General features: G+C 45.2%; 1 protein-coding gene across 4 annotated transcripts in view; it reads left to right on the top strand.

The window, feature by feature from the left end:
- agtpbp1 (ATP/GTP binding protein 1) overlaps positions 1 to 17,281 on the top strand; it is a 41,947-nt gene extending 24,666 nt beyond the window's left edge. For all 4 annotated transcript variants that reach the window (XM_023343293.1, XM_023343294.1, XM_023343292.1 and 1 more), the window contains one exon: positions 15,546 to 17,281. In XM_023343293.1, the coding sequence (XP_023199061.1) occupies positions 15,546 to 15,717 (172 nt within the window). In that variant the 3' untranslated portion in view covers positions 15,718 to 17,281. The remainder of the gene's footprint in view (positions 1 to 15,545) is intronic.
- Positions 17,282 to 18,165: the final 884 nt, after the last annotated feature.

Genomic DNA, 18,165 nt, shown 5'->3' with positions numbered 1-18,165 from the left:
ATGGGGAGCAAAGACAGGCTCATGTGCTCTCATCCAACAGGTGAGCCTCTGTTGGCTCAAATTACTAATGAAGTTAAAGCCAGTTCTGATTGAGAGGACTCAGAATACACAGTGCACCGTTGTTTGTTTTTTTTGTGTTTTTTTTAATGAGGCTGCAAAACTACAAGCCAGCCAGACTACCTTTGTTGGTCTGAATTTTGTGTCTAATTCTTGTTAAGTCTGTAGGTAAGAATACCGACCCATCCTTATTCAAAAGCAGTGAGTTCATTCAGAATATTACAAATTATGCATAATCTCATTTTACATCTGTAACAGATGTGAAATGTTTGTTCAAATCTGAATCATAAAATTGTCTCAATGTAAAGTTTCATCTGGGGTCTTAAATGTATTTTATTTTTCAGTAAACTGTCATTGAAAGCTCTGCTCTACTTACCTAGTGTTTGGCCGCAGCTGTGTGTCGTGGAGCCTCAGTAAATGTTTTCATATGTGGTGAAGAGGGAAGATCTGATCACAAGTGGACACTTGAGACACATTGTTACATCAGGTGTGAACTGAAGTACATCAGACTGTCCACATGTGACCCGTTCCTTTAAAGATGCTTGTTGAGGCCAGATGTAAACAATCTGTGTTATTATGGGATGGTCTTTGTTGAAAAGGTAAAATCCTGGATATTCTTAGGCTGATTCTAATCCTACATGCTGGCTTCCAATCAAAGAATCACTTTCACAACATCGAGTCTGGACAAGCGCTGCTTTTGTGGTTGAGTGGGGCTGCTTTTTAAGCATAGTCTAAAAGCCGTTATGATTTGTCAGTACAATCTACATTCCCCTCTGATGCACTACTCAAGATACAAATAAAGACATGCATTTATGCAGGTCTGGCGCGACCATCATTGAAATTCTATCAATTCTGTCTCCCAGCGGAGGTTTTCACGGCCACATTGAGCAGTCAGTGGCACAGTGTGGATTAAATGCACATTGAACATGTAAACTAGCCTTGCCCCTCTGCACGACCGGCATAAATTTGCATGTTATTATGGACTTAAGTAGGAGTCTTTTCAAAAGGAATTGTGCAGTCTTCATAAAATAGCTGTACGATAAAGCCTAGCCTAAGCAATCCAAGCATACCTTACATCTTTATTGCGGTTTACTTCTTAAAAAAGGTTTGCTCTGTGAAAGAGATTCAACAAAGATACTTGTGGAGGTTCAAATTATAGTGAAGACTTTGTTTTTAGGGATAACTTTTCTTTTCTCCTTATCCTACGGTGTTGTGTGGAGACGGAGAGGAGATAAAAATATTCAAACTGGCGGGAGCTTACAAGCACTGTTTCAAATGACAGAAACAAAGACTTGTTTTTGTTTGTAGAAGATAGAAAGAGCTCTTGTTGTTTTGATGTGTTGCCATAGAAATCTGTCAGAAATGCTCTGGTTCCTGGTGAAGAATGTATTGCTATGTGAAAGTACCGTATTTTCCGCACTATAAGGCGCACCACATTATAAGGCGCACCTTCAATGAATGGCCTGTTTTAAAACTTTTTTCATATATAAGGCGCACCGCATTATAAGGCACATAGAATAGATGCTACAGTAGAGGCTGGGGTTACGTTATGCATCCATTAGATGGAACTGCGCTAAAGGGAATGTCAACAAAATAGTCAGATAGGTCAGTCAAACTTTATTAATAGATTACAAACCAGCGTTCTGAAAACTCCGTTCATTCCCCAAATGAATAAACAGCTGTTTTATTATTTTTCCCGAGGTGAAGTAAGTGACATGGTATTTTCGTGACACAGTTTATCTTTAAACAACAGCAAGGTATAACATATAGTGGAGGGGAACTTTTCCTCGATTCAATAAACACGTAAAAAACAGTCTGATACTGTTACGGTAAATCAAATGTTAGTGCCATCACAATATATATCCACTTCCGCACCATTGATTCGTTCATGTTAAATTCTCTCGCTGCTGCTCTATTCCCATGTTCTACTGATTGACTGATCGCCTTGAGCTTAAACTCTGTGTCGTAAGCGTGTCTCTTAATAGGAGCCATTTTGGGGTCTTTACACAAAACCCAGCGTGCACCGCGCACTTCTTCTTCTACAGGGGGAAATGAAGTCGGCGGCTGCTTACCGTAGTTGTGAGACCTGTTGTGGTTCAATATTGGTCCATATATAAGGCGTACCGGATTATAAGGCGCACTGTCGGCGTTTGACAATTTTGAAGGTTTTTAGGTGCGCCTTATAGTGCGGAAAATACGGTAATAGCCCTGTTTTTTTGACAGAAACCCATTTTTGATTTTTGTGTAAATTTTTCATTATTTTCAATCTCAATCTGTCAGCTGAAATTGAGTCACACGTTGTTTGTGGTGCCAAACACGAATAGACGTAGTCTTGGCGGCTAACCACATCTCATCATTTCTCCCATGTAAAACATGAACTAATGATAGGAACAGACTGATATTACTCTGATGTTAATGAGTACATATCAGGCTGCGTTCACACTGCAGCCTGAAGTGACCCAATTCTGATATCTTTTTTTTTACGTAATTCGACCTGTATCTGATCTTTTCATGACAGTCTGAACACTGAGCACTTCTTCTTTTTGTGGCGGTTGGGAGAACACTGAGACCGCTGACGCTACTGTGCTCTCTACTGCGCATGTGGGACACTTTTAGGTCGTTTGCCTGTTCAGACTGCAGAACACAATTTCAGGAGTCAGAGGCTGAAAACTTCTGTGACGTCAGGAGTCACAGAGGCTGAAAACTTCTGTGACGTCTGGAGTCACAGAGGCTGAAAACTTCTGTGACGTCAGGGGTCACAGAGGCTGAAAACTTCTGTGACGTCAGGAGTCACAGAGGCTGAAGACTTCCGACGTCAGCAGTCACAGAGGCTGAAGACTTCCGACGTCAGGAGTCACAGAGGCTGAAAACTTCTGTGACGTCAGGAGTCACAGAGGCTGAAAACTTCTGTGACGTCAGGAGTCACAGAGGCTGAAAACGTCCGACGTCTGGAGTCACAGAGGCTGAAAACTTCCGACGTCAGGAGTCACAGAGGCTGAAAACTTCTGTGATGTCAGGAGTCACAGAGGCTGAAGACTTCTGACGTCAGTAGTCACAGAAGCTGAAGACTTCTGACATCTGGAGTTACAGAGGCTGAAAACTTCTGACGTCAGGAGTCACAGAGGCTGAAAACTTCCGACGTCAGGAGTCACAGAGGCTGAAAACTTCTGTGATGTCAGGAGTCACAGAGTTTGAAAACTTCCGACGTTTGGAGTCACAAAGGCTGAAAACTTCTGTGACTTCAGGAGTCACAGAGGCTGAAAACCTATGTGACGTCAGGAGTCACAGAGGCTGAAAACTTCTGACGTCTGGAGTCACAAAGGCTGAAAACTTCTGTGACTTCAGGAGTCACAGAGCCTGAAAACGTCTGTGACGTCAGGAGTCACAGAGGCTGAAAACGTCTGTGACGTCAGGGGTCACAGAGGCTGAAACCTTCTGTGACGTCTGGAGTCACAGAGGCTGAAGACTTCCGACGTCAAGAGTCACAGAGGCTGAAGACTTCCGACGTCAGGAGTCACAGAGGCTGAAGACTTCCGACGTCAAGAGTCACAGAGGCTGAAGACTTCCGACGTCAAGAGTCACAGAGGCTGAAGACTTCCGACGTCAGGAGTCACAGAGGCTGAAGACTTCCGACGTCAGGAGTCACAGAGGCTGGAAACGTCCGACGTCAGGAGTCACAGAGGATGACAACTTCTGATGTCAGGAGTCACAAAGGCTGAAAACTTCTGTGACGTCAGGAGTCACAGAGGCTGAAGACTTCCGACGTCAAGAGTCACAGAGGCTGAAGACTTCCGACGTCAAGAGTCACAGAGGCTGAAAACTTCTGACGTCAGGAGTCACAGAGGCTGAGGACTTCCAACGTCAGCAGTCACAGAGGCTGGAAACTTCCGACGTCAGGAGTCACAGAGGCTGAAGACTTCCGACGTCAGGAGTCACAAAGGCTGAAGACTTCCGACGTCAGGAGTCACAAAGGCTGAAGACTTCCGACGTCAAGAGTCACAAAGGCTGAAGACTTCTGACGTCAAGAGTCACAGAGGCTGAAGACTTCCGACGTCAGGAGTCACAGAGGTTGAAGACGTCCGACGTCAGGAGTCACAGAGGCTGGAAACGTCCGACGTCAGGAGTCACAGAGGCTGACAACTTCTGACGTCTGGAGTCACAGAGGCTGAAGACTTCCAACGTCAGGACTCACAGAGGCTGGAAACGTCTGACGTCAGGAGTCACAGAGGCTGAAAACTTCTGACGTCAGGAGTCACAGAGGCTGAAAACTCCTGTGACGTCAGGAGTCACAAAGGCTGAAACCTTCTGTGACGTCTGGAGTCACAGAGGCTGAAGACTTTCGATGTCAGGAGTCTCAGAGGCTGAAGACTTCCGACGTCAGGAGTCACAGAGGCTGGAAACTTCTGTGACGTCAGGAGTCACAGAGGCTGAAGACTTCCGACGTCAAGAGTCACAGAGGCTGAAGACTTCCGACGTCAGGAGTCACAGAGGCTGAAGACTTCCGACGTCTGGAGTCACAGAGGCTGAAGACTTCCGACGTCAGGAGTCACAGAGGCTGGAAACTTCCGACGTCAGGAGTCACAGAGGCTGAAAGCTTCTGTGATGTCAGGAGTCACAGAGGCTGAAGACTTCCGACGTCAGGGGTCACAGAGGCTGAAAACTTCTGACGTCAGGAGTCACAGAGGCTGAAAACTTCTGTGACGTCTGGAGTCACAAAGGCTGAAAGCTTCTGTGACGTCAGGAGTCACAGAGGCTGAAGACTTCCGACGTCAGGAGTCACAGAGGCTGAAGACTTCCGACGTCAGGGGTCACAGAGGCTGAAAACTTCTGACGTCAGGAGTCACAGAGGCTGAAAACTTCTGTGACGTCTGGAGTCACAAAGGCTGAAAGCTTCTGTGATGTCAGGAGTCACAGAGGCTGAAGACTTCCGACGTCAGGAGTCACAGAGGCTGAAGACTTCCGACGTCAGGGGTCACAGAGGCTGAAAACGTCTGTGACGTCAGGAGTCACAAAGGCTGAAAACTTCTGTGACGTCTGGAGTCACAGAGGCTGAAAACGTCCGACGTCAGGAGTCACAGAGGCTGAGGACTTCCGACGTCAGGAGTCACAAAGGCTGAAAACTTCTGTGACGTCAGGAGTCACAGAGGCTGAAAACTTCTGTGACGTCAGGAGTCACAGAGGCTGAAAACTTCTGTGACGTCAGGAATCACAAAGGCTGAAAACTTCTGTGACGTCTGGAGTCACAGAGGCTGGAAACTTCCGACGTCAAGAGTCACAGAGGCTGAAGACGTCCGACGTCAGGAGTCACAGAGGCTGACAACTTCTGACGTCACGAGTCACAGAGGCTGGAAACTTCCGACGTCAGGAGTCACAGAGGCTGAAAACTTCTGACGTCAGGAGTCACAGAGGCTGAAAACTTCTGTGACGTCAGGAGTCACAAAGGCTGAAACCTTCTGTGACGTCTGGAGTCACAGAGGCTGAAGACTTCCGACGTCAAGAGTCACAGAGGCTGAAGACTTCCGACGTCAGGAGTCACAGAGGCTGAAGACTTCCGACGTCAGGGGTCACAGAGGCTGAAGACTTCCGACGTCAAGAGTCACAGAGGCTGAAGACTTCCGACGTCAGGAGTCACAGAGGCTGGAAACGTCCGACGTCAGGAGTCACAGAGGCTGACAACTTCTGACGTCTGGAGTCACAGAGGCTGAAGACTTCCGACGTCAGGAGTCACAGAGGCTGGAAACTTCCGACGTCAGGAGTCACAGAGGCTGAAAACTTCTGTGACGTCAGGAGTCACAAAGGCTGAAACCTTCTGTGACGTCTGGAGTCACAGAGGCTGGAAACTTCCGACGTCAGGAGTCACAGAGGCTGAAAACTTCTGTGACGTCAGGAGTCACAAAGGCTGAAACCTTCTGTGACGTCTGGAGTCACAAAGGCTGAAGACTTCCGACGTCAGGGGTCACAGAGGGTAAAAACTTCTGTGACGTCTGGAGTCACAAAGGCTGAAAGCTTCTGTGACGTCAGGAGTCACAGAGGCTGAAGACTTCCGACGTCAGGAGTCACAGAGGCTGAAAACTTCTGACGTCAGGAGTCACAGAGGCTGAAATCTTCTGTGATGTCAGGAGTCACAAAGGCTGAAGACTTCCGACGTCAGGGGTCACAGAGGCTGAAAACTTCTGTGACGTCTGGAGTCACAAAGGCTGAAACCTTCTGTGATGTCAGGAGTCACAAAGGCTGAAAACTTCTGTGACGTCTGGAGTCACAGAGGCTGGAAACTTCCGACGTCAAGAGTCACAGAGGCTGAAGACGTCCGACGTCAGGAGTCACAGAGGCTGAAAACTCCTGTGACGTCAGGAGTCACAAAGGCTGAAACCTTCTGTGACGTCTGGAGTCACAGAGGCTGAAGACTTTCGATGTCAGGAGTCACAGAGGCTGAAGACTTCCGACGTCAGGAGTCACAGAGGCTGGAAACTTCTGTGACGTCAGGAGTCACAGAGGCTGAAGACTTCCGACGTCAAGAGTCACAGAGGCTGAAGACTTCCGACGTCAAGAGTCACAGAGGCTGAAGACTTCCGACGTCTGGAGTCACAGAGGCTGAAGACTTCCGACGTCTGGAGTCACAGAGGCTGAAGACTTCCGACGTCAGGAGTCACAGAGGCTGGAAACTTCCGACGTCAGGAGTCACAGAGGCTGAAAGCTTCTGTGATGTCAGGAGTCACAGAGGCTGAAGACTTCCGACGTCAGGAGTCACAGAGGCTGAAGACTTCCGACGTCAGGGGTCACAGAGGCTGAAAACTTCTGACGTCAGGAGTCACAGAGGCTGAAAACTGCTGTGACGTCTGGAGTCACAAAGGCTGAAAGCTTCTGTGATGTCAGGAGTCACAGAGGCTGAAGACTTCCGACGTCAAGAGTCACAGAGGCTGAAAACTTCCGACGTCAGGAGTCACAGAGGCTGAAGACGTCCAACGTCAGGAGTCACAGAGGCTGGAAACGTCCGACGTCAGGAGTCACAGAGGCTGACAACTTCTGACGTCTGGAGTCACAGAGGCTGAAGACTTCCGACGTCAGGAGTCACAGAGGCTGGAAACTTCCGACGTCAGGAGTCACAGAGGCTGAAAACTTCTGTGACGTCAGGAGTCACAAAGGCTGAAACCTTCTGTGACGTCTGGAGTCACAGAGGCTGAAGACTTCCGACGTCAAGAGTCACAGAGGCTGAAGACTTCCGACGTCAGGAGTCACAGAGGCTGAAGACTTCCGACGTCAGGAGTTTCAGAGGCTGAAAACGTCTGTGATGTACGGAGTCACAAAGGCTGAAGACTTCCGACGTCAGGGGTCACAGAGGCTGAAAACCTCTGTGACGTCTGGAGTCACTAAGGCTGAAACCTTCTGTGACGTCTGGAGTCACAGAGGCTGAAGACTTCCGACGTCAAGAGTCACAGAGGCTGAAGACTTCCGACGTCAGGAGTCACAGAGGCTGAAGACTTCCGACGTCAGGGGTCACAGAGGCTGAAGACTTCCGACGTCAAGAGTCACAGAGGCTGAAGACTTCCGACGTCAGGAGTCACAGAGGCTGGAAACGTCCGACGTCAGGAGTCACAGAGGCTGACAACTTCTGACGTCTGGAGTCACAGAGGCTGAAGACTTCCGACGTCAGGAGTCACAGAGGCTGGAAACTTCCGACGTCAGGAGTCACAGAGGCTGAAAACTTCTGTGACGTCAGGAGTCACAAAGGCTGAAACCTTCTGTGACGTCTGGAGTCACAGAGGCTGGAAACTTCCGACGTCAGGAGTCACAGAGGCTGAAAACTTCTGTGACGTCAGGAGTCACAAAGGCTGAAACCTTCTGTGACGTCAGGAGTCACAAAGGCTGAAACCTTCTGTGACGTCTGGAGTCACAGAGGCTGAAGACTTCCGACGTCAGGAGTCACAGAGGCTGAAGACTTCCGACGTCAGGGGTCACAGAGGCTGAAAACGTCTGTGACGTCAGGAGTCACAAAGGCTGAAAACTTCTGTGACGTCTGGAGTCACAGAGGCTGAAAACGTCCGACGTCAGGAGTCACAGAGGCTGAGGACTTCCGACGTCAGGAGTCACAAAGGCTGAAAACTTCTGTGACGTCAGGAGTCACAAAGGCTGAAACCTTCTGTGACGTCTGGAGTCACAGAGGCTGAAGACTTCCGACGTCAGGAGTCACAGAGGCTGAAGACTTCCGACGTCAGGGGTCACAGAGGCTGAAAACGTCTGTGACGTCAGGAGTCACAAAGGCTGAAAACTTCTGTGACGTCTGGAGTCACAGAGGCTGGAAACTTCCGACGTCAAGAGTCACAGAGGCTGAAGACGTCCGACGTCAGGAGTCACAGAGGCTGACAACTTCTGACGTCACGAGTCACAGAGGCTGGAAACTTCCGACGTCAGGAGTCACAGAGGCTGAAAACTTCTGACGTCAGGAGTCACAGAGGCTGAAAACTTCTGTGACGTCAGGAGTCACAAAGGCTGAAACCTTCTGTGACGTCTGGAGTCACAGAGGCTGAAGACTTCCGACGTCAAGAGTCACAGAGGCTGAAGACTTCCGACGTCAGGAGTCACAGAGGCTGAAGACTTCCGACGTCAGGGGTCACAGAGGCTGAAGACTTCCGACGTCAAGAGTCACAGAGGCTGAAGACTTCCGACGTCAGGAGTCACAGAGGCTGGAAACGTCCGACGTCAGGAGTCACAGAGGCTGACAACTTCTGACGTCTGGAGTCACAGAGGCTGAAGACTTCCGACGTCAGGAGTCACAGAGGCTGGAAACTTCCGACGTCAGGAGTCACAGAGGCTGAAAACTTCTGTGACGTCAGGAGTCACAAAGGCTGAAACCTTCTGTGACGTCTGGAGTCACAGAGGCTGGAAACTTCCGACGTCAGGAGTCACAGAGGCTGAAAACTTCTGTGACGTCAGGAGTCACAAAGGCTGAAACCTTCTGTGACGTCTGGAGTCACAAAGGCTGAAGACTTCCGACGTCAGGGGTCACAGAGGGTAAAAACTTCTGTGACGTCTGGAGTCACAAAGGCTGAAAGCTTCTGTGACGTCAGGAGTCACAGAGGCTGAAGACTTCCGACGTCAGGAGTCACAGAGGCTGAAAACTTCTGACGTCAGGAGTCACAGAGGCTGAAATCTTCTGTGATGTCAGGAGTCACAAAGGCTGAAGACTTCCGACGTCAGGGGTCACAGAGGCTGAAAACTTCTGTGACGTCTGGAGTCACAAAGGCTGAAACCTTCTGTGATGTCAGGAGTCACAAAGGCTGAAAACTTCTGTGACGTCTGGAGTCACAGAGGCTGGAAACTTCCGACGTCAAGAGTCACAGAGGCTGAAGACGTCCGACGTCAGGAGTCACAGAGGCTGAAAACTCCTGTGACGTCAGGAGTCACAAAGGCTGAAACCTTCTGTGACGTCTGGAGTCACAGAGGCTGAAGACTTTCGATGTCAGGAGTCACAGAGGCTGAAGACTTCCGACGTCAGGAGTCACAGAGGCTGGAAACTTCTGTGACGTCAGGAGTCACAGAGGCTGAAGACTTCCGACGTCAAGAGTCACAGAGGCTGAAGACTTCCGACGTCAGGAGTCACAGAGGCTGAAGACTTCCGACGTCTGGAGTCACAGAGGCTGAAGACTTCCGACGTCAGGAGTCACAGAGGCTGGAAACTTCCGACGTCAGGAGTCACAGAGGCTGAAAGCTTCTGTGATGTCAGGAGTCACAGAGGCTGAAGACTTCCGACGTCAGGAGTCACAGAGGCTGAAGACTTCCGACGTCAGGGGTCACAGAGGCTGAAAACTTCTGACGTCAGGAGTCACAGAGGCTGAAAACTTCTGTGACATCTGGAGTCACAAAGGCTGAAAGCTTCTGTGATGTCAGGAGTCACAGAGGCTGAAGACTTCCGACGTCAGGGGTAACAGAGGCTGAAAACTTCTGTGACGTCAGGAGTCACAAAGGCTGAAAACTTCTGTGACGTCTGGAGTCACAGAGGCTGAAGACTTCCGACGTCAGGAGTCACAGAGGCTGAGGACTTCCGACGTCAGGGGTCACAGAGGCTGAAAACTTCCGACGTCAGGGGTCACAGAGGCTGAAAACTTCTGTGACGTCTGGAGTCACAGAGGCTGAAAACTTCCGACGTCAGGAGTCACAGAGGCTGAGGACTTCCGACGTCAGGAGTCACAGAGGCTGAAAACTTCCGACGTCAGGGGTCACAGAGGCTGAAAACTTCTGTGACGTCAGGAGTCACAAAGGCTGAAAACTTCTGTGACGTCTGGAGTCACAGAGGCTGAAAACTTCTGTGACGTCAGGAGTCACAAAGGCTGAAAACTTCTGTGACGTCAGGAGTCACAGAGGCTGAAAACTTCTGTGACGTCAGGAGTCACAGAGGCTGAAAACTTCTGTGACGTCAGGAGTCACAGAGGCTGAAAACTTCTGTGACGTCTGGAGTCACAGAGGCTGAAGACTTTCGACGTCAGGAGTCACAGAGGCTGAAGACTTCTGTGACGTCAGGAGTCACAGAGGCTGAAGACTTCCGACGTCAAGAGTCACAGAGGCTGAAGACTTCCGACGTCAGGAGTCACAGAGGCTGAAGACGTCCAACGTCAGGAGTCACAGAGGCTGGAAACGTCCGACGTCAGGAGTCACAGAGGCTGACAACTTCTGACGTCTGGAGTCACAGAGGCTGAAGACTTCCGACGTCAGGAGTCACAGAGGCTGGAAACTTCCGACGTCAGGAGTCACAGAGGCTGAAAACTTCTGTGACATCAGGAGTCACAAAGGCTGAAACCTTCTGTGACGTCTGGAGTCACAGAGGCTGAAGACTTCCGACGTCAAGAGTCACAGAGGCTGAAGACTTCCGACGTCAGGAGTCACAGAGGCTGAAGACTTCCGACGTCAGGAGTTTCAGAGGCTGAAAACGTCTGTGATGTACGGAGTCACAAAGGCTGAAGACTTCCGACGTCAGGGGTCACAGAGGCTGAAAACCTCTGTGACGTCTGGAGTCACAAAGGCTGAAACCTTCTGTGACGTCTGGAGTCACAGAGGCTGAAGACTTCCGACGTCAAGAGTCACAGAGGCTGAAGACTTCCGACGTCAGGAGTCACAGAGGCTGAAGACTTCCGACGTCAGGGGTCACAGAGGCTGAAGACTTCCGACGTCAAGAGTCACAGAGGCTGAAGACTTCCGACGTCAGGAGTCACAGAGGCTGGAAACGTCCGACGTCAGGAGTCACAGAGGCTGACAATTTCTGACGTCTGGAGTCACAGAGGCTGAAGACTTCCGACGTCAGGAGTCACAGAGGCTGGAAACTTCCGACGTCAGGAGTCACAGAGGCTGAAAACTTCTGTGACGTCAGGAGTCACAAAGGCTGAAACCTTCTGTGACGTCTGGAGTCACAGAGGCTGGAAACTTCCGACGTCAGGAGTCACAGAGGCTGAAAACTTCTGTGACGTCAGGAGTCACAAAGGCTGAAACCTTCTGTGACGTCTGGAGTCACAAAGGCTGAAGACTTCCGACGTCAGGGGTCACAGAGGGTAAAAACTTCTGTGACGTCTGGAGCCACAAAGGCTGAAAGCTTCTGTGACGTCAGGAGTCACAGAGGCTGAAGACTTCCGACGTCAGGAGTCACAGAGGCTGAAAACTTCTGACGTCAGGAGTCACAGAGGCTGAAATCTTCTGTGATGTCAGGAGTCACAAAGGCTGAAGACTTCCGACGTCAGGGGTCACAGAGGCTGAAAACTTCTGTGACGTCTGGAGTCACAAAGGCTGAAACCTTCTGTGATGTCAGGAGTCACAAAGGCTGAAAACTTCTGTGACGTCTGGAGTCACAGAGGCTGGAAACTTCCGACGTCAAGAGTCACAGAGGCTGAAGACGTCCGACGTCAGGAGTCACAGAGGCTGAAAACTTCTGTGACGTCAGGAGTCACAGAGGCTGAAGACTTCTGTGACTCCTGATGTCACAGAGTCTGAAGTCACTGTGAAGTCTCCTTGACTCCTGAACTTAAACTTTCATGTTCAAGTAAAGGTTATTTTAGTTATAACTCCGATTACTATCTTAAAAAATATATTTTTTATTTAATAGTTTTTTATGCAATCAGAAATACTCTGAAATATGCAAATAAGGAATTAATTCAAATCCTTTTTAAATAAGAAAATATTAATTTTATTTCCTAAATAGCATGCTTGATCAGCGGTAGCAAAGGATGCATCTGCATCTGAAAATGATCTCTAACATCAACATTTGAAAAGCTGTGTCTTTTGTGCTTGACTTAACGTTAATTCGCTGTAGAGTTGAAAATGTGTTTTAGTGTGAGATTATTTTTTTGACTGAATTTGAACCAGGTGAAGCTAAAACTGCCACTTGATGAGTTTTGGGCAGAACGTATTTACAGACAGTTTTTCTTATCTCAAATGCAAAATGTATATATTTTTGTACATTTTGCCTTGAGTACTGTTCTGAGGATGTTATTCTTTAATCAAATAGCTTTTTTGAGTCTGTATACTCCAGTTAATGATTAATCAGTTACTAAATTAGTTGACAATCACTTCAATAATTAATTAATCACAATTAACCCCATTAAGTATTTCAGCTCCTAATATTTGCGACTGTTTATTGTTAGCATTTAATTTATAAAAAGTTTTAGTTTTGTCGTTTGATTTATAGCACTAAATCAGAAACTTAATCCGATTGTTAGCTTTCATTTATATTAACAGTACCGTATTTTCCACATTATAAAAGGTGCACCTTCAATGAATGGCCTATTTTAAAACTTTTTTCATATGTAAGGCGCATAGAATAGACGCTACAGTAGAGGCTGGGGTTACGTTATGCATCCATTAGATGGAACTGCGCTAAAGGGAATGTCAACAAAATAGTCAGATAGGTCAGTCAAACTTTATTAATAGATTACAAACCAGCGTTCTGAAAACTCCGTTCATTCCCCAAATGAATAAACAGCTGTTTTATTATTTTCCCCGAGGTAAAGTCAGTGATTTGGTATTTTCGTGACACAGTTTATCTTTTAACAACAGCAAGGTATAACATATAGTGGAGGGGAACTTTTCCTCGATTCAATAAACACGTAAAAAACAGTCTGATACTGTTACGGTAAATCAAATGTTAGTGCCATCACAATATATATCCACTTCCGCACCATTGATTCGTTCATGTTAAATTCTCTCGCTGCTGCTCTATTCCCATGTTCTACTGATTGACTGATCGCCTTGAGCTTAAACTCTGTGTCGTAAGCGTGTCTCTTAATAGGAGCCATTTTGGGGTCTCTACACAAAACCCAGCGTGCACCGCGCGCTTCTTCTTCTAAGGGGGAAAATGAAGTTGGCGGCTGCTTACCGTAGTTACGAGACCTGTTGTGGCTCAATATTGGTCCATATATAAGGCGCACCGGATTATAAGGCGCACTGTCGGCGTTTGAGAATTTTGAAGGTTTTTAGGTGCGCCTTATAGTGCGGAAAATACGGTAATACATATAGTACTATACAAAAGTTTAACGCAGGTGCAAATGAATGCCACAATCTAAGAATGCTTTTAAGAATAAAAGTGTAAAAAGTTCTTCTCAACAACAAAATGTTGTGAATGAACAGAGAATAAATCTTCAAAACACCTGCAGTTCTTCTCTGAACATTTGCACAGTTTATGAAAGAAACTCGATCAGTGTGTCGTTTCCTGGATAACTAATGACAGATTTTTCTGTAGGCTTCGTCAAATTCCTCAGATAGAACTCATAATGAAGGTCAGATTTTTTACCAATTCAAATAATTTTACAACAGTAACACTTATTGAAAGTCATTAGTGTTGTTACATATTTCTTTCAGACTGTGCCGACATTCCAAAGCTGAAAAAGATGTTTTAACCACACTGGAGAAACATGAGAAAACAGACTTCTTCCTTCACAGTTTTGCTTTGTGGTCCTCTAACAATTCCAAAATGATTGCAATGTTTTTTAAATGGACAATAAATCAGCATTACTCCAAAGAGAGAGAGATGGATAGATGGATGGAGGTAGATGTTTGTGGAGAAAGGAAAGAGCCTCATAGACCAGATGAATTATTCTTCATTCAGCATGGTTGAGGTTACCTTTATATCTGGACTACCAACGTTCTCTTCTTTAGGGATTTGTCAACTCTGTTAATTTGAAAGAATGCGTTTATACCCCAAACTGCCATTTTTGTACCTCCTTCACTTGTCATTCCCTGCTCTCCTTCTTAGTAGCGTACTCTACTCTCATATTGATATATTCATTCATCATTTATGTGGCCGATCATTAAGGGACTCCAAAAGTGTTTGTTTGTGTGAGCACCCTTTGGGAAATGGTTGCTCTCATCCTTGATTTATGATTTTATGTGTAGGTCTCTGTATGGTAGCACTTACCATTTTATCAGGGCATGCAAACAATGGTTTTAGCTTTTGGGAGGTCTATCCTAATGTCCCTAAACATGAGGGACATATTTATTTCTGTTTGCCTTTAAGGATAATAGACGTTTAAATATGTCAAGGTCTCTTTGCAAGGGAAAATACAGAGATTTTAATCTGAATTTGGATGTTTTAAAGCACGTGTGACAAATTCTGAAAATATCAGTGGCGTCTGGAGTTTTTGTAATGGCCTTTAATGGTTGGTGCACAACTTCTGCAATCCGATTCGATAATATTCTGTCTGTCATTACACACTTACTGTACATTTACTGACACACAGTTTCTCTGTATCTCTGTCTATCTCATGCACTCACCAAGGGGAGCTCAGTGGGAGCTCATTGTCTATACACCCCTCTCCTCCCACACATATGATCGACTGTCTCTCTAGGATCGCATTTCAGACCATTAACACCATTAAAAACCCACTAAAGCCACTAAAACCTCAAAGAACCAGCAACCATTTAACCATTAGGACCCATAGGAAAAAAAACAGCCTCACTGGCGGGAGCTTACAAGCACTGTTTGTTAGCAACATGAATTGAGTTAGCATTTAAAACTCAGTTAATATGTATGGGTTTTTTTTTTTGTTTTTTGTTTTTTTTTTTTTTTTTCATGTTGTTTGTACTTTTTAGAATTTAGGTTTTAAAAATTGGTAATTGATCTTTTTTTTTAGTTTCTTTTTTTTTTTTATACAACGTCACTGCAATATAGCACCTGTCTGCTTTAGGTAAGGGAACCCTTACTAATTGCAGTTTCCTAGAAACCTCCCTCAAAAAATCTCCACTAACCTTGTACGGTAATAGTTTAAAACTGTAAATGGAGAAGTAGACTGGGGGCATTTTATGCTTTTTTTCCATTTGAAATTTAATTAAATGTTTGGCACAATTATCTTGTGAGAATTGCATTTTGGTCTATGCATAATTATGTCATTATTCATTGTTAAATAATTTCTTTAAGAAATTAAAAGAAGAAAGGATACCTTTTGTCATGATTGTAACAAAAGCTTTTTGTTATGTCATTTAAATTCATGTTTTTTGTTGTTTTGTTTCTGCAGCAGCTGTACCACTACCTATGTGTTGGAGGAGGATGAACCATCCTTTCTGGAGGCCATCGACTACAGCGCCGAAAGCAACGATGAGGACCCGGAGCCTGAAAGCGATCTCTGCGGTGACGTCCAAGAGAATTTCGATCAGCTGTCAGACTCTGAAACTCGTCACAGGAACTAGTGTTAATCTCCCTCATATGTGGTGTTTGACAATTAGTCCTTGGGTTATTAGTTGAACAAATTTAAGATTTCACTCTTCAAACAGAAAGATGCATCACCTCCTACTGTGTCTTGCAGATAAATAGTCACACCTGTATTCTGTGAGGGATTAGTCTTGGTCCGGCCTCTGTTAGCAGCTTGTTGCTCCTCAAGGTGCATACACCACCTGCCTTTCTCTTCAGATATATTAGCATTAGCAGCTGCAAGAGTAAAGATGGATTTCACTGAATGTTTTCACCGTTTCAGCACCAAATTACAACCCTCCGAAGCCTCAGACACCATACAGCCTCTGAGATTCACATGTACATAATCGGAGTGATAGTATATGAAACTCCTCTCACCTGCAACAGTATAATTAAAAAAAAAATCCTTTCCAGTGAGAGAACCACCCTGCCTTCTTAGTGAAAGATTGGTGAGCTGTGCTTGTGTTTGTGTAAAATCACCTTTCTTCAATTTTAACCCTTCACATTTATCCCAAACCGAATCTATTATATCACATGAATGTAAAACATTCACATCTTTATGAAAATGAACCTTATTCCTGATGAATTAAGATATCAACACACAAACTTTCACAAGCTCAAACACGCACAGCAGTTAAAACATTTAGACTGAATGTATACTGTCAGTGTTTATTGTTTTCACAATCCACAGTATTCTAAAGCAGTATGAACAATAAGCATGATTGTCAGAAACCAAAAACATTTATTTGCACTGTTTCTACAACCAGTAAACACTTGAAACAAAGAACAAACCTGAGAGTAAAAACTCGTTTTATGTGTTACATATTATCACCTCTGAAGTTCTCTGAGCCCAGTTAAAGGTGATGCTCACATTAATGTGACATTAAGAAAAGATAAGACTGGAATTTTGCCACCACTTTATCTTTTTCTTTTTTTTTTTTTGGAGTATACGTTTTGCTGATTTGCAGAATGTCTTGTCAGTAAGAACAGATGGTGCTGCTTATTAACGTGTGAAATAGTTTGAGTTTTTGTTTTTGCGGATGTGTCTCTTTTGGATTTGTACAGATGGTGCATGGCTTATTGAAATATTTTATTGGAAATACTTTTAATTTATGAAGTCTTTCATATGCATCCTGCATGTTTGTATCACTCATTTATAGTGTATGAATGCAAAATCTGTGTGCCCATGATTTTAAGTTGTCCCATTATTCTGCTCACCTCTTAAAGTGTGCTTCTATCACGTCTGTCGTTTTTCTTTTGCCTATCTTATTTCCTCTCTTTTCTTCCATCCTTAACCTCTTTAATACTCTTCTATCCTTGGACTTGACTTCCTTTCACATTTCGCTCATGAGCATCTTAAAAACCCTGAACAATGTGTGTGTGTGAGTTTATTTTGTTGTAAAACTGTGTGCTATTTTATTTATGTTTGGAGCAGTTGACGTTTACACCTTGTGGGCTGTATTTTATTTGATTGTAAACGAGCAGAAATGGTCTATTTAAGTTGCGTGGCATAAAATTGATGGTAAAAAGCAAGTATCAGGAAATAAATTGTGAACATGGAAAGCTGTTGTATTTTTCTTTATTTTGAACTTAATGTTACCAACATTGTAATACAATTGTAACATATTGTTTCTTGAATCATCAACTAGATGAGCACAAAGACTTGTCCTTGGGAAGGTTTCTTTTTATCCTTTGGGAACCGGCCCTAATTGAGCAGACTGAATTATAGTGAGAGGAAAATGAGACTCAAATAATGGAGCAAGACTGTTCTACTTACCAACTATTTAATTCGGATCATTTTAACAGATATCATCATAATGATTTTATATTTTATTGCTATGTACATTAAATTGTAAAATTATGGACCTATTACAATAAACCCTGAAATTAGATAATTTATTTTGACCACTCTAGCTCAGGTAGTCAGGTTATTGGTGATCAATCAAGTTAGTTATGCATGTTCTGTTTCTAATCAACTTTTTTATTAAAATCACATGAGTTTATTCATGTCCAAAATCTTTAGAGCTAACATATTTTTGCAAAGAGTTGGACAAATGTCAAGCTTTTAGTTAATTGAAAAAGGCTGCTGCATGGACCGCAGTAAAATGTTATTTTATCAGTGAGCTGTGCTGCAGGGGCAGATATGCTCGAAACAGTTTGCTTGTGTTGGCAATGGTTATCTCTAAAGACAAGCGTGCAACTAGGGAAAATGTCTGAAGGAAAAAAAGCATCAGTTTTGAATTGAAGGTGTAATGGTAGAGCAGAGCTCCATATGCAGAGGCTGAGGGGCCATTCAGGGTTTGATTTCTAATCTGGGCCCCTTGCTGCATGCCTTCCCTCCTCTTTGTCAAACAATTGTGTGGAATAAAAGCCCACTGGCACCACAAAATCTTTGGTCAGGTATTTTGTAATATAATGGGAGCCTGAAAATAAAATCTCTCCATTCC

This window comes from Xiphophorus maculatus, chromosome 12 (assembly GCF_002775205.1).
Source record: "Xiphophorus maculatus strain JP 163 A chromosome 12, X_maculatus-5.0-male, whole genome shotgun sequence".
In the NCBI taxonomy this organism is placed as follows: Eukaryota; Metazoa; Chordata; class Actinopteri; order Cyprinodontiformes; family Poeciliidae; genus Xiphophorus; species Xiphophorus maculatus.
This window is presented reverse-complemented; position numbering and strand designations above follow the sequence as displayed.